At 40.0% G+C, this 17,415-nt stretch overlaps 1 protein-coding gene across 2 annotated transcripts in view; it reads right to left on the bottom strand.

Moving 5' to 3' along the window:
- TESPA1 (thymocyte expressed, positive selection associated 1) overlaps nt 1-17,111 on the bottom strand; it is a 41,464-nt gene extending 24,353 nt beyond the window's left edge. For both annotated transcript variants that reach the window (XM_070407709.1, XM_070407711.1), the window contains exons 1-3: nt 16,964-17,111; nt 2,341-2,548; nt 1,398-1,440 (exon numbers count right to left, since the gene is read on the bottom strand). In XM_070407709.1, the coding sequence (XP_070263810.1) occupies nt 1,398-1,440; nt 2,341-2,503 (206 nt within the window). In that variant the 5' untranslated portion in view covers nt 2,504-2,548; nt 16,964-17,111. The remainder of the gene's footprint in view (nt 1-1,397; nt 1,441-2,340; nt 2,549-16,963) is intronic.
- Nucleotides 17,112-17,415: the final 304 nt, after the last annotated feature.

Below are 17,415 nucleotides of genomic sequence, written 5' to 3'. Positions count from 1 at the left end.
AACCGATTATTTAGACAATCAGACAGTTAGCAAAGGCACAGTTAATAATTGTTGACGTGAATTGATAAAATAATAGTAGTTAATGAGATGTTAAATGAGACAACTGGTTCTCTTACAAATCTGGTGAAGCATTTTAAAAAAATATATTTTTATTGATTTCAGAGAGGAAGGGAGAGGGGAGAGAGAGATAGAAACATCAATGATGAGATAGAATCATTGATTGGCTACCTCCTGCACACCCCACACTGGGGATCGAGCCTGCAACTTGGGCGTGTGCCCTTGACCAGAATCGAACCTGGGACCCATTAGTCCACAGTATGAAGCTCTATCCACTGAGCCAAACTAGCTAGGGACTAGTGAAGCATTTTTAATCTTAGGACACACCAAAACTTGCAAATGTCCTCATCCCTACATTCACTTTGCTTCTCTATATTTTTATTACCTTTAATTGACTTGGAAGTCATTGAGTTGTGAACCAGATTAGGACTATAAGGATGATATGTTTTGTAAACAACAAAAACACAAAATAAATCCTTCTTGGCATTAACTTCTGGGTCATAGTTAAAATAAACAACATTGGATTATTCAGTGCTATCTATTTCCTACCAAATAAGCAAGGATGGGTTTTTGTATATGTTAACAGATGAGTTTAGAGTAAAGTCTACATAAAACTTGAACCATTCCTGGAAAGGAAATAATGAGCAGGCAGGAGTTATAAATTCTGAGAATTCATTATCACACAAGTGATCGGGCTTAAATAGGTCACAGAAGCTTTCCTTCTGTTTCTGGGTAGACTGAGCCTAAAATGGTACAGGCTGATAGGGTGTGGGGGTCTCATATTTAAAAGTGTTTTTTTTAAATATTTTTATTGATTTTAGAGAGAGAGGAATCAAACCAGAGGAAAGAGATAATACATTTTGCCTTGAAGTACTTGCTCCAATTCTTTACTGCTTTGAATGACTGGAGTAAACTCTTAGCCCCTTGTCCTATATTCTACAGTAGAAATAAACAATATAATGACAACCTCTGGTCATAAGAACAATTAGGTTTCTAACCTCTTTTGTGACAGCGTGTTAGGCTTTTCTGTCTAAGGGAAAAGCAGTAAAGAAGGGATCTGGAACTCAGACCAGCCATTCCCCAAAGCTACAGATTTCCATCATTCTTGGCTTTCGACCAAATTCAGCCTGTATTTCCAGACCTCCACCATAAATTAGTTTCATCCTAGAGTTGCCCACACTCACTCCAAACTCTTTTACTCCCCCTTTCTCTTAACCTAACTTTTAAACATTAGTCCCAATTCAAACCCATTTTCCAGTTTCTGAGTTTCCATGGGTCAGTGCCTATTAGCATATCCACCCATCAGCTGTGTTCAACCCCACTGTATCTCCAGCACTTACCCACAGTCCTGCAGCCAGTCCTCAATCTTAGTGATTGGATTCCCTAGGAAAGACAGATATCAGATCACTGTGAGAACGGAAGGAAATTAGACTTCCCCCCTACAGCTCACCCCATTCTCAAGTTTGGCTTATATAAGCCAAATCATGATTCTTTTTTTTTTTCGCCCCATAAAAACTTTTCTTTAAATATATGAGAGGAATATACCCATGTATAAAAATGGATATTTCTTCTCTCTGCCTCCCCCCACCCTGTCTCTTTCCTCTCAGGAATCTGGAAAATGCTCAGTATATCAAGCCCACTACTCTCTTTCCCCCAAGGTTTGGGAATAGGGGTGGATCCTTCCCCTTAAAAAAATTTAAACAAAACAAAAAGAGCACAGTATTGAAATTGTGTTTTCTACTAAGTAAACAAGAATGAGGTTATTTATGGAAGATTTTTCTCCCCTCAATGGCTGTAGTCTCTTTGAACCTCAAAGAAGCTCTGAGAGGCATATAGGAAAGGTCCTATTACTATTTACATTATTCAAGTAAGTCTTAGAGAAGTGAGTGACTTGCTAAAGGTCACATAGCTTGTTAGTGACAGAGTTGTGGCCAGAGTCCAGGCATTCAGGTTGTGTAACTTTGTTACACAGACAAAATAAACACCCCAAAGCATTTACAGAGAACCCTGGCTTCAGGTCCTACAGGCAGCTTCTCAGGATGATGCAAAACTGTGCCTCTTCCTGTTTCCTAATCTCATGCCTGCCTCCATTTCACATAATTCATATTTTGTATTACTTTACCTTTCTTCTTTTAAACTTATTTAAGCCAGTCAAAATGAGCCTCCCTGAGGGCCTAGCCTAAACAAGGGACCCACTGCCCACACTGCAGGTCTATGCCTGTTGTCACGTTTTTCCTACCAAAGACAACGTGGAAGTCTGTTTGATGTCTGACTGCTTCTTACCTTCCTGGAAAACGTCATCCAGGCTGGAAGGTTCCGGATCTGGGACATCCTGCAGGGCAGCTGCAGCCTCCTCTTCCAGGACCTGGGTCTGCCAGTGACGGCTCTGACGGAGCCAGGCTCGTCTCTTCTCCCAGGATGTGGGGCTCAGCACAGAGCCCTCCATGGCCCTGGTTTAGACTTCAGGGTCTCCTGTCACAGTGATGCCGCCCTGAGGGTTGAAGCACAGTGATACTCCCTCATCCTCTGCCCTGAAACCACCACTCCAGGGTATCTCCCGACCTCCCATCTTCCCAGATCCGCACAAAGGACATGACCCCTCTGCCCATTCGGGAGGAGGAAGGAGATGTCTAGCCCTTCCTCCATCTTCAAAAAGAAAAAAGAAAAGGGAAGGAAAGCAGAAAAGAAAAGAAAAGAAAAGAAAAGAAAAGAAAAGAAAAGAAAAGGAAAGGAAAATGCTCTGAACAATCCAAACCCCAGGGCAATCTTTCAAATCAGCAAGTCTAGAAACTTCAAACATCATATGATTTAAGGGGCATTAAAAAAGCTCTTCCTGCTTAAAGAATTGCTACCTTCTCACGTTAGCTGAAATTGTGTATCAGAAAAACATTTTTCTTTAATCCTTAAGGATTTTGCCTCAGAATCTTCCACTGACATTAAAATATAGATTTTCAATGTATAGAATTCACTTTACTTGATCCTCATAAAGGTGTATGAAGAAGTCTCAGATCTCAAAGGTTGAACAGCTTTTCTAAGGTCTCACAAACAGGACGCCACCCTAACTGCAGTCATTCTGGGTTTGCTTTGTTTTGTTTCCTCTTTTAGATATTAGGGGGTCCACATAGGATTTCTCTGGGGTGGGGGCGAATCTCTCAATAAAAACAACAAGGAGAGCTTGCCTCAAGCAATTAGCAGTCACCACCTTCAGGGTCATCACTTTTGACTTTGTGAACTTGGGTTTCTCTATAGCTATAAGTTAATTCCCTAGTTCATCAATCTATATATATGAAGCCCTTAGCGACTGGTCGACCATTTGACTGGTCGACCACTTGACCAGTCGCTATGATGTGCACTGACCACCAGGGAGCAGACACTCAATGCAGGAGCTGCCCCCTGGTGGTCAGTGCGCTCCCACAGCAGGAGTGCTGCTCAGCTGACCTACAAGCGCCAGATGCTGGGCTCACGGCTAGCGAGCACCACAGCGGTGGCAGCGCAAGCCTCTTCAACCTCCCCAGCAGCGTGCTACCAGGTGGCAGCAGGCGCAACAGGGCCAGGATGAGCAGGAGTGGTGCAATGCCTGGCCTGGGCTCGGGCTCTTCCCTGGCTGCCTGCCACTTCTCGCACTACTACATCCCCCGGGGGGTCCCGGATTACCAGAGGGTGCAGGCCAGGCTGAAGGACCCCACTGGTGCATGAATCCGTGCACCGGGCCTCTAGTGTATTTATATTTCTTTTAGCACTGCCTAACCAACTCCTCTGTATTCTTCCAAAAAGATTCATTCTGATAGCACTAGCCATTTATTCAAAGAAGAAGAAAGAAGAGAGGAATCATTTAATTGTCTAAATAGAGCTTAAAAAGACTCAAGGTGAAAGAACATTAATGGCTTATGCTCTGTCCTCCTGCCTCCTCCTACCTGCCACACTCAAAATAGTAAATCAGTGGAAGGAGAGCCATTGTCCTCTACTGCTTTGTCCCTCTATTCCCTGGAGCTGTCATAACACCTTCACTATCATAGCTACACTGTTAACTGTTGGAGTAAAGGGAAAAAAATAAAAGAAAAAAATAAGGAGACTGCCAGCTTCCAGACATTTAAAAACAAAATTATTAGTGAGGCACTTAACAATTTAGGCAGTGAAATAGCTATTTCTGAAGAGAATAACCAGAACATAAAATACTTTCCTAGGACCATAAAATTGCTTTGAAAGCCTCTGTTTGTTACAGACAAAACCTATCCAGAGAAAAAGAATTCCTGATCTAAATTCTTTTACTTCGGGTCTAACCCAAGATTATTTTTTTTCCAAAGAGCAACAACAGTTGGAATTATGAAACTTTGTTAACTCTGGGCACCTGTCCTTTTGTCCACTGCCTGTGCCTTTTAGGGGGAATTAAATGATTTAATTATGCTTTTGACACAGGGAAACCACAAAGAGGGTAGCAGAGATAATTTGTCCTTTGGTCAGAGCTGCTGTGAGGTGATGAAAAGATGTTGAAACTGTCACGAGAAAGAATCGAAAAAGCCATATCAGAGTTTATTTACCTAGTTAGTCTGCACCTCCAAAATGTTGAATGGGTTGCTGTCAGTGAGCCCAGACTTACCTATTGTCTTTAATTCCCACAGTGAATGAACTTCACCTAAATCACAAGACCTCTTCAGCTTACAAGAAAGCTTTTGATGGTTAAGGGAATTTAAGAGGAAGGCAGGAAGGCAGGAGGGCAGGAAAGGAGAAAGAAAAAAGTGAAAGAAAGAAAGAAAGAAAGAAAGAAAGAAAGAAAGAAAGAAAGAAAGAAAGAAAGAAAGAAAAGGAAAGAAAAGAAAGGAAGAAAAGGGAGGAAGGGAGGAATACTGACGTCCACACTTTATATTCTGCCATTTGCTAATGGTATGGCATTGGAAAATTCAATCCCTCTTTTTGGTCTCAGTTTCTCAATCAGGACACTCTAGCTTAGCCTAGTGCCAGAATCTCACTAATTGAGATGGTAGATGGAGGCCTCAACTTGAGTTTCAACATCCTCTGTGATATGAATCTACTCTATATTCTTCCCACATGTTTGAAACTTCATCACATTCATATAAGCTAATTTCCCCTCTACCCCCTGAAAATGCTTATATATATATTTTTTATTAATCTTAGGTTTTTCTCATGTTCTTCACTCCTTCCCCCACTCCTGTCCTTCAACTTTGGCAGACTTAACCTGCAGAACTCAGCTCTTAACCAACTTTCTCAGTTTGTAGAGTCAGGCCTGGTTTGCAGAGCCTACAATAATCACTTTTCACTGAGTTTTTTTTTTCTGCTTGATTTTCTTCATCGTTATCACTAAAATGCTTACATTTTATTTGTTAAGCTAATTTATTGTTTACTCCTCTGATTAGGACATAAGCTCCATGAGGACAGAGATTTTTGTCTGGATTATTCACTGTTATGACCCTAATGTCTAAAACAGAATCTAACTCATAGCAGTTGCTTAATAAATACTTATTCTCTAAATGAGTGAATCATTTTAGTAGGTGATTATTCCCCAAAGGAGCCCAGCATCTTATAGAATTATCATAGATACATGAAGGGAGATCAGCTTCAAAACTGTGGACAATAAGCTTATAATTATGTGTTTACTAAGCATGCAAAAATGTTTTGGGCTACAAGTTAGAGAAAAAGATGAATGTGAGGATTATTCTATGACTTGTTTCCACTCTTGAAGTTCCTATAATTGTGAACAGAAGTTGTTATTTTCTTAACTATTTTGATTTGTTTCTCTGTTTACTTAATGTAAACACCTAAAGGAAAATTCCTTTGGAAAGAGAACCCTCAATGCTTAAGAGTTCCAAAGAAAGGTTTACAAATAAATACTATAGTTAGGACAACAAGAAGGCTGGGCAACTTGAGGACTCTACTGCCTATTGAGAATGACAGAATTTTCTAAGCAATTTGGGTGAGAATTGAATAATTTCTTCTCTTGAAAACAGCAACAATGGTCTTAAGTCTGAAATAAAATATGCAAGGTATGCTAATCTTTTCAACTGTGGCAAACTGGGCATGGGACTAGGGAATTTAATTAGCTAATTTTCCTCAGTTTCTGCCACACTTGGGTTGTAGAGACCTGCTCATGGAGGTGATATATGGAAATACTCTAAGTGCAGTGATATTATGAGACAGGGAGAAATAGAATTGTCTCGTTAGTGGTAACAGCAGGAAGCAGTACTACTGGGAGATAAGAAAGGGGGTATTCTTTGTGGGAATCTGGAGGAAGCAGCAAATGATTATCAGACAAGTACATCAGCAGTGAGAGTGTTAGAAAGAAATGAAAGATGGGGCTGCACACACTATCAAGATGGCACCTTTAGAGGCCTTTTGGCCCCTTGTAATAGAGAGAGGGGAACGGAGATATTTTCTCCAAACAGGTCATACAAAAACATACACCTATATATACAGTGGAGTTTGGTGCAGTGCGAAGAGCACTGACTAGGAATCAGGAAACTTGGGTATCTTTTCAATCATTGTGTGCAACTAATTGACTTCTGGCAAGTCAATTAGATTTTCTTTTTCATTCTGGAATGTAAAGGTCTTTTTAATTAAAGTATAGTTGACATCCAATATTGTATTTGTTTCAGGTGTATTACATAGTGATTTGGCATCTATATACCTTACAATGTGATCACCAAGAAAAGTCCAGTATCCACCTGTCATCATACAAAATTATTGTGATATTATTGACTGAATTCCCTCTGCTGTACTTCACATCTCCGTGACTTATGTTATAACTATAAATTTTTCCTCTTAATCCTCTTTATGTTTTTGCCCATCCCCCACTCTCTAGCAACTATCAGTTTTTCTGTATCTATATTTTGTTTATTCACTTGTTTAGTTTTTTAGATTCCACATATAAATAAAATGATACAGTATTTGTTTTTCTCTGACTTATTTCACATAGTATAATAACCTCTAGGTATATTCATATTGTTGCAGTGGCAAGATTTCATTCTTTGTCATGGCTGAATAATATTCCACTACATGTACATACATACAATTATTCTTTGTCCATTCATCTACTGATGAACACCTATGTTGCTTCCATATTATGGCTATTGTAAATAATGCTTCAGTGAACATAGGGGTGCTTATATCTTTTTGAATTAGTTTTTGTTTTTCTTTAGATAAGCACCCAGAAGTAGAATTGGTGGGTCCTTCTTTGTCTCTTGTTATAACCTTTATTTTAGTCTGTTTTGTCTGATATAAGTATTGCTATCTCAGCTTTTTTAAAATTTTCATTTTCATGAAATATCTTTTTCCATCCCTTTATTTTCAGTTTGTGTGTGTGTCTTTCAACCTGATATGAGTCTTATATAGGCAGCATATGTAAGGGTCTTGTTTTTTATCCATTCAGTTAGCCTATGTTTTTTGAATGGAGCACTTAGTCCATTTACATTTAAAGTAATTATTGATAGATAGGTGCTTATTGCAATTTTAATTGTTTCCATATTAGATTTATAAGTGGTTGGTCTACTACCTTTTCTATATGTTTGCCTTTACTTGTGAGATTGTTTTTTTCTTTCATATATTTTCTTATTTCTAGTTTCAGCCTTTTCTTTTCCACTTAAAGAATTCCCTTTAACATTTCTTGTAATGCCAATTTAGTGATGATAAATTCCTTTAGTTTTTGCTAGTCTGAGAAAATCTTGATCTCTTCTTCAATTCTGAATGATAACTTTGTTGGTATTCCTGATTATAAGTTGTTCCCTTTCGTCATGTTAAATACATCATGCTACTCCCATCTGGCTTGCAAAGTTTCTGTTGAAAAGTCAGCTGATAGTCTTATGGGCATTCCCTTAAAATGTAACTAGTTGTTATTCTCTTCCTGCTTTTAAGATCCTCTTTTTATCTTTAACTTTTAACAATTTAATTATAATGTGTCTTGGTATGGATCACTTTGGGTTCATCTTGTTTGGGATTCTCTGTGCTTCCTGAACTTGGATGCCTGATTCTATCTCCAGGTTGGGAAAGTTTTTGGCCATTATTTCTTCAAATAGTTTTTTTAATCCATTTCTCTCTCCTCTCTCTCTTCTCCTACTTGGACCCGTATGATTCAAATGTTAGAACATTTAATGCTGTCTCAGAGGTACCATATACTATTTTTATCCTTTTAAATTCTTCTTTCTTTTTGATCTTTCAATTGGGTGATTCCCAGTATCCTGTATTCCTGGTTGTTGATCCATACTTCTGGTTTGACTGATCTGCTGTTGATTCTATCCAGTATATTTTTCATTTCAGTTGTTACATTCTTCAGTTCTGATAGGTCCTTTTTAAAAAAATAATTTTTAACTCTTTGTTGAAGTTATCACTTGAGTTTATCCACTTGTCTGCAAAATTTGGTGAGCATCTTTATGACTACTACGTTGAACTCTTTCTCTGGTAGACAGCTTTCCTCAGTTTCATTTAGTTCTGTTTTTCTGGGGTTTGTATTTTTTCCCCTTTTGTTTGGAACATATTCTTTTCTCTCCTCACTTTGACTGTTTGTTTTATGTATTAGGTAGGTTAGCTACATCACCTGGTTTTGAAAGTGTGGTCTTATTTAGAAGGTGTCTTGAGGGACTCAGTGGTAGAATCCCCCTTGTCACCAGAGCCAGGTGCTCCAGAGATGCTCCTTGAATGGATTAGTGTGGCCTCCTATCTTGGTTGGGCCACAGCTTTTATGGACACACTGGCAGGGGAGGCTGGTCCCTGGCCTGCTAGCTGTGAGGTCTGGTCACTACTGTTATGGGCACACTGGTGTGCAGGGCAAGCCTTCTGTGTGGCTGGCTGTGAGGTCCAGACATGCTAGTGCAGATATACTGCTGTTGTGCTGGTGCCCACTGAGGCTACCCATTGCGTGTGGCAGGGAAGGAACTGCTTTGGAGAGATGACAGCCTGGATAAGTCCTCAGGGAAATGTCAGTGTGAGGTGGATAGTGCTAGCAAGTTTAATGCAGAGTATCAGAAATGTTGCCGGCCAGTGTCAGACCAGTTAGGTGGAAGGAGAATAAAAAAAAGAGGAAATAGTGGCACCTTTTGACTGAGGAGAAAGTTTCAACAGATCCTTGTTCCAGCACACACCCTAAAATTGGCCAATATATCACCTTCATGCATAAACTAGGTGATATATTTTTATTTATGTTTAGAGAGGAAGGGAGAGAGATAGAGAGATAGAAACATCAATGAGAGAGAAACATCATCAATCCACTGCCTCCTGCAAGCCCCCAATGGGAATTAAGGCTGCACTCAAGCATGTGCCCTGACCAGGAATTGAACCAGTGACCTCTTGGTTCCTGGGTTGCTCAACTGCTAAGCCATGCATGCTGGACCCACCAATTTATTTTTTAGAAGCTAAAACCAATGCACAAATAGAATGATTCAGCAACCCCATCCAGAGACTTGTTTGTTGCAGGGGCAGTGCACCAATTGCAAGGAACATTTCACAGACAAGCGAAATTGGCAAACAAGAGTAAGGCTCTTAGCTTCAAGTTCTGGATGGCAGAGTAGGAAGATCCTGAGCTCACCTCCTCTCATTGACACCAAAACTATAATTACAAATAGAATAGCTATCTCTGAAAATGACCTGAAGACTAGCAGAACAGATTTTCTACAACTATGGACATAAAGAAAAAGCCACATTGAGACAGGTAGGAGGGATAGAGACTGTCTAGTCAGGACCCATGTGGTGACTGACAAGTGGAAGGGATAGCACAACTCCAGAGGTTGTCCCCAAAGAGTGAGGGATCTGAGCACTAGCATGGGGAACCTCACCAGGAAGAGGACTCCCCATAGCGTATGGCTTTGAAAACCGGCAGGGCTTACATCTGGGAGAGCCAAAAGGCTGTAGGAAACCCAAGTTGTGCTCTTTCTGAGTCCTGGCACAGAAAGAGCAGTTTGAAAAGCTGCTGGCCAGGACCTCCCTTTCCCCAGCCGCCTGCCACTGCTGCCGCTGGCTGGGGCCACCCTATTAGGCTTTCATTATATAGGATGTGTGCTAGTTGTTAGAAATAGATACTTGAAAAAAACATACTTAAAAAGTAAATTAAGTTGGTGGGACTTGATGTTTTTTAAGTTTGCCACCAATACCAATGTTTATGAATTTATTCTAGATGAATTTGAAATATTTGTAGGAGTGATACCTATAGAAAGTGCATTTGTATAGTTTCCCTAATAAGAATTAAAAAATAGTCCAGTAGCCCCTGAATTTACTTTCCATTTGGCAACTTTCCTTTAAAATTAACACTAACTTATGGGGTTTCTGGATTTCCAACTTTCACTGACCCAGGAAAGTGGTGAGCCTGATGAGGGAAGCTAAGAAGGAATTCAAACATGTGTGATTCAGTCAGGTGTTGCTCAATGACCTCCAGTACTTAAACTTTTCTGCTTTAGCTTATACAACTTCATCCATCTTTCTCTCTTTCCAAACAAATTCTGTCTACCCTTTGAAGTCCTAGTCAAGCCATCTGCTTTCAATTATCTATTTCTAACAACTAGCACACATCCTATATGATAAAAGCCTAATAGGGTGGCCCCAGCCAGTGGCAGCAGTGGCAGGTGGCTGGGGAAAGGGAGGTCCTGGCCAGCAGAGGCAGCCACTAGGGACCCTACCCATGCACGAATTTCATGCACTGGGCCTCTAGTATTATAATAAACAAGAGATAAGTGGTTACCTTTTTCTTCGTTATCCACCTCTTCTTGTGGTCTGTTCCCTAAATCTTATTTTAGGGCATCACACAGTCTTTGCAACAAAAGGAGCTCAGGAAATGCTATACCTACATATGAACAAGAATCACACTGGTGCTGAAAATTATTCTTATGTTTCATTGGGCAGGTATTCCTGATTTTCCCTATGGTCTCAACTCCTAATGTATATATTTTGTATACCTTGTAGTAAAGAGGCAAAAGGCTGGGGGCATAGTCAGGTCAATCCTTTGTTAATATAATATAGGGGTCACACTAGTCTGACTGAATTTATAAGCTTAAACTATCAAATTTTCCTATCTTAAAAATGTTTCCTAGAATTTCCCATTCTAAGTTTTCATTTCTTGCTCAAAATTTCTTTTTAGAATCTGCGTACTATCTTCTCAATGCTGGTTTATGTTATAATGATATATTTAATCTATTTTCTATGGGGATGGAAATCTGAAGCTTGTGATATCTTTTCTCTGATATTCCCAATAACCACCCCCCACAAAGGAAAACAACAACAAAAGACTACACTGCTTCTCTAGCTACTTGCCTGAATCACCCCAAAGTCTTACTATTGTCCACTGCTATCATCACCATCCCGTTGTCCTTTCCTCTTCCTTACATTTCTTGAAAGTCTCACTCCCCAAATATTTCTCCACAATCTGTCAAGTGTTCGGAAATATGATCACAACCAAGCAGAATAGGAGAGAATTCTCTGTCCTGAGGATGTTATAGTAAAAAGCAGAATTTGTAGCAGGCAGGGTTTAAGTCAGACAAGAGAATAAGACCTCTAGTGGTTTAATATTAGGGAGTGGGTTAAGAACTTGGAAATGAATATTGAACAAAAATCATAACCAGAAGTGGTAATATCAGTAGCAGAGAAAACAATTATGGATATTATTATTATTACTACACGGAGGACATCACATACTTCTAGTCTTTGTTTTCTCAAGAATGTAGCCAGAGTTTCTCTACATATTAACAAGGGTAAGTCAAGCAAAGGGTACTCATAATAACTCATAACACATAATAAGATGTGTTGAGTACTTTATCTTTATTCATAAAATCTCCCCACAAACGATCTCACTTAATCCTGACAATCACATTTGAGCTAATATTTTTTATCTGAAGCTTGAAGAGATATGTGACTTGTCCAAGGTCATATATTTAGGATCTTATAGTTTTGAGAATTAAATTCAGGTTGGTCTGACTTGAGATACAGTCTTTCCACTAACAATATACTACTACTACTACTACTACTACTACTACTACTATTACTAAAACCCTAAGATCACTATTTAGGTGTCAGTGGTAAATGCATTTGGCATAAAGGAAAGGACAAACTATTTTAGTAATATCTCCATTTCATGTTACACAAACTCTTCATTCTACAGCTTTATATAGAAGAGGCAGCATAAACCAAAAGTAATTTATACTTGGGTTTGTGACAGTCTTGGTGAGTGAGGTATTCCTTTGTTTGGATAATAGCATAATATCCCTTTTTGACTCCAACTAGATAATTATGAAGCAATGTTGCCTTCCTCAGCCTTATGGAGTAGATTAACAGCAAGGGCCCAACGAGGTTCTAGTTGAGAGGAGACATTTTTGTGGCATTCAGAGCATTTAACAATGATGATGGGATGACATAGATCAATCAGAGTTGACACCAGGTCCTGCCCTGGGGCTGTGTGGCTGATGTGGCACTGAGTTTTTGCTGCCAGTCTCGGAATCCTGTGGGAAGGGCTGGGATAGCAGGGATTGGTCATGGACACTCAGAGGGCCTGGAACAATGGGCATTTGTCATAATTTGGTGTGGACATATTTTAATATTTGACAACTAGTATGGGCCTACCAATTTGAACCTGCCAAATATGTATCAGCTATGTGTACAGTTATCTCATTATGGGAATATTTTCAAAAGGTCCAGGAAAAGCCCTGGCCAGGTGGCTCAGTTGGTTGGAGCATCATCGCATACACTGAAAGGTTGCAGGTTTGATTTCCAGTGAGGGCATATACCTAGGTCGTGTGTTCAATCCCTGGTGGGGGCACATATGGGAGGCAACCAATCAATGTTTCCTCTCTCACATAGATGTTTCTCTCTCTCCATCCCTCTTTCTCTCTCTCTATCTCTCTCTCTCTAAAAAAAAATCAATAAACATATGTTTAGATGAGGATTAAAAAAGGCTCAGAAGTGATGGTCAACCCTTGAGAAGGAAAACCATAGAAAGAGCATGAGCCATGGAATCAGAATAAGTTTTGTTTGGAATCACAGTTCTGTCTACCTACTGCATGTATCCTTGGTAAAATTACTTATCCCCTCTAAACCTAACTTTCTTCATATGTAAAAAAGATAATGTATCAAATGTTGGTTTACTGGGGGTTAAAATTGAATAATATACAGGGTGGGGCAGCTGTTTGTATAGAAAATAATATAATAGTTAATAAATAATAATATAAGAATACACTCTGTTTTGCGTTCTCACAACTGTAAGCCTACTTTTGCCAACCCAGTATATTAAGTCCCTGATGTATAAAGGAGGTGCTTAATAAATGGTAGCTATTATTATTATTAATCTTCCCTTAGCCTAAACCATTTACTAAGGGTGGAACATTTTAAGGCATAAGAAAATAAGGAAAGAGTAGGCAGCAGGATACAGTCTGGGTGTAAAATCCAGATGGTAAGAAAGGGATGCTGCTGTTAAGCACAGATGAAAAGTATGCAATGACCGGGTCCTTCATTCTTACTTAATGTCCAAAGGAAGGTCATCTAATCCTTGTCACTCATTTTTTCAGTTGAGGAAACTAAAAGAGAAAGAAAAAGAGATAGAGAGAGAGAGAGAGTAAGAGAGAGGCTTATCTGAAGTCGTGTAGAATATTAATGGTTATAAATGGGACTTACAAGTTCTGAGTTCCAGGTGTATGCTTTCTTCCTCTATATCAATAGCCTTCCTCCTGCCACTCTTGGTTTCTAAGACCCTGTGCCAGGTTTTTGTTTATCACTCGGGGCCTCCTCCCAGGGACATGTATCAGACAGACCTCACTTTTCCTCTGTCTGTATTGTTCCTACACCCCAAGCAGTGTCTATGAATTGGGACTGAGAATGAAAACAAGCGTGGGAGGGGAGAAAAAGGAAACGGAGTTTCCATGATGGGGCCCATAAGACTTCCTGCGTCTTATCCACATTCACAACCAAGACACACATCACCACCGTGGCAAAGGGCTGTCAGAAATCCCAGCACAGCCAACATTTCGGTTTGTGGATGGAACACACTCTACCTCAAGCCAGATTGACTACCCCCCATTCTATACACCCCAACTGCAATGTCCTCTCACATGCTTCATAGATAGGAAATATCTTTCTAATTTCAAATCCTCTTTCATGCCACTGCAGTTTGTAAGATCATCAGAACAAAATTTACCGAGAATAGCATTTGAACATTCTGGGACTTTCATGGTCTAAGAGCGCAGTTCAATCCATTTCAGGGAAAAAATGAGATGTTACTTGGCATTTTTCTTACTTCTACTTCTACAAGATGGGTGAGTTTTATAAAAGGCTTGCAAACTGCTACAGGAAATATTACAGTTGTACGTTTGGAAGAAAGTAATCTTGTGCTCTCAGTGTTGGGAAACATGAAATTTTATTCATCTGGATAGATTCTAAAGACATCAAGAATAAGATAACAAGTGTTGGAGAGGTTGTGGGGGAAAAGGAATCCTCTTACACTGCTGGTGGGAATGTAAACTGGTACAGCCACTATAGAACACATACAGAGGCTCCTCAAAAAATTAAGAATATAGTTACCATATGACCCAGCAACCCCTTTTCTGGGTACCTACTCACAAAATTAGAAGACATTTGTTTGCAAAAATATATGCAGCCCTATGTTCAATGCAGCATTATTTCTGGTCACCAAGACATACTCAGCCATAAGAAAAAATGAAATACTGCCATTTGCAACAACATGGATGAATCTTGAGAATAGCATGTTAAGGGAAATAAGTCAGAAAAAATTATGAACCATATAATTTCACTCAATGTGCAATATAAAACTGAAAGCAAAAAATAAACAATCAAAAAAACAAACAAACAAAAACTCATAGACACCGACAACAGTATGGTGGTTACCAGAGGAAAGGGAATGGGGAGTAGTAAAGGGTAAAGGGAGTCAAATATGTGGTGACAGAAGATGGTTTGACGTTGGGTGGTGGGCACATAATATAATATACAGATTATGTATCATAAAAGTGTACACTTGAAACCTATATAATCTTGTTAGCCAAGGTCATGCCAATAAATTTAATTAACCCTCCAATACTAAAAAAAGAAACATCAGTCCATTTGGACTGCTTTACAGACAGCTTAGTCTAGAGACAAGAGGGAATGAGCAGATTTATTGATCATTGCATTCTGTGAATTCATATCTTGAATTCTTCAGTCCTATTTCCTTGGTAATGAAGCTCCTTCCCTTATGCATTTTTATTCTTCCCTCTTTTCCCCAACAATATCTGAACTGTCTCTTCTCCTTAAAATGTGTTTAAGCTTTTCTGCATTAGGCCTGGACATGGGTAGGGCACGGAGTACAGTGGGTATCAGGATACCCACTTTGGTCTTGTCCTTCAAGTGGCAAAGAGTTGTTAGTTATCAAATGGAAATAAATGTCTGATCTTTTTCCTTTACTGCAGCCCAGAGTGGACCTTGTGAGTTACAATCTGAGCTGGCACCGAACTTTCTCTCTATTTTCTATTAGAATAAGAATCATAAATCTGAAACTAAAAATGACTGTGTTGGGTCTCTATGGCCACTGCCTAATGCTTCCTCACTGGATTCCATCTAACATTCAGAGGGCCAAAGGAGTTGTGAGCAAGTGTTCTTAGGATCGTTGTAAAAAACTTCTAAATGCCCTGGAGTGCCCGTGAATAAGAAATCATTTGTTAGATCTCTTTCTGTCCCCTATGTTGTATCTTTAGCTTGTTATCTCTGATAATATGTAGAAATAGAGAATACACTCTTCCTAGTAATACTTCATATTGCAGGAAAATAGAGCTTACCCTCTTCCTAGTAATACTTCATATTACAGGAAAATCCCACCAGATCTTTTTTTTTAATCACTCAAGCCTAACACGGTTAAGTCTGAAGTTTGAACACACAAGTTGAAAGCTTCTGACCTCTGACCTCTGATCTCCTGTCCTCGGCACTGCCATGTACTGTCTGGAATGTCCCTGGGCATCTCTACCCAAGGCCATTGGTGGTAGATGGAGTCACTGTTCCTTCCCTGGGGATCTCTTCTGAATCCTCGTGGTCTTATCACTCCTGTGGGGCTCTTTTATCTTGTCCTTGTTCTGTTTTGGGGACCTACCCCTTCTCTTCCACCCACTGGGGAGCTCAGTAGCACAGCAGGGGCATGGGGGAAACCCCAGCGTAGTGGATCTTTCCACTGTTCTACCCTCCCCAGAACTCATGTAGGTGGTGACATGCTCAGCCTGGATACCACTAAGACAAGGATATTGGGGAAGTACAGAATCCACCCTTCTCCGCCCGGGATTATGTAGGCCATTAACTAGTCAATATATTCATTGACCCATCTCTGACACGTACAGCTGAAAGCCAACCCTGACCGGTAGTTATCTATCTTGAGCCGTCCAGTTAATTGGGTCTGGTACTGTCCAATTGTGTAACTTCATGGGTAACCCCAGTGTACCTTGCTTTAGTTTATCTCCTCAACAGCTTTGTTCCATGATTTCTGAAGAAAGTTCATACCCACAAAAACCAAAATTGATTTAGTCAGAGTTACGGATGCTAGAATGGGACCTGAAATGAAGCTAAGAAACTTTTCACCTGGAGAATCTTTCAAAGTTAGAATCACATTGAATTTGCAGCAAAAGTGAGTACAGCAAGACACAGAGATAAACTTCTCAGGTGAGAAAGGTGAAACATTCCTAAATATTAATTCAGGCCATCAAAGGAACCCATGCTTTGTGACCCCAGAAAGAGCACCTCTCCAGTAATGGGAAGGAAAAAAAGACTGTAAAGGTCTCCCTGTTCCAAGAGGCACAATGATGAATTTTTTAAGGTTGGAGTCAGGGGTGCAGGAGATTTTCTCCTGACTTTCCTCTTTTCTTCACAGCCTGATGTTTCTTTGACCTGTTTTCTCCTGTCTCCCAGCATCATCCTACATCAGTATAGTCTTAAATAAAGTGGAAGTTGCACTCACCTGTTTGCTGGTAGAGAGCTGAATTTGAGGCAAAGCAGTCATGAAAGCTGGGCCAACACTTTCCCAGGCATGGGGATCGCAGTGAGGACAGTGAGAAAGTATCATATTGCATATTGCACTTTTCTCTCTGTCCTCATTAAACGGCAGTTGCAAGCTTGAAAGGGGAAGCGGAAATGAGAAAACACACCGGCACATATACACACAAATGCACAGTCCCCGCCTCCTACCCCAGCCACATCCTTTGCTCTTGCTCAGGAGGCTGACTGAAGAGCAAAGTATCTGACAAAGTATTGAGCTCGCCACTAGTGAGCCCTTCTCGTCAGAGGGCTGCCTTGGCTCCCCCAAACAGCAGATCTTTCCCTATTAAGGGAAAGGTACAGCCCCTTTGATGATGTGTGCACAGGAAAGTCTTCCTACCACATCACTAGAATCCCACTGCTGCAGATAAAGCT

Source organism: Myotis yumanensis, unplaced genomic scaffold (assembly GCF_028538775.1).
Source record: "Myotis yumanensis isolate MYYU_CA2020_CCGP unplaced genomic scaffold, mMyoYum1.0.hap1 SCAF_3, whole genome shotgun sequence".
Taxonomy (NCBI): domain Eukaryota; kingdom Metazoa; phylum Chordata; class Mammalia; order Chiroptera; family Vespertilionidae; genus Myotis; species Myotis yumanensis.
The sequence above is the reverse complement of the archived record's forward strand: the minus strand, read 5'-3'. Positions and strand labels throughout refer to the sequence as shown.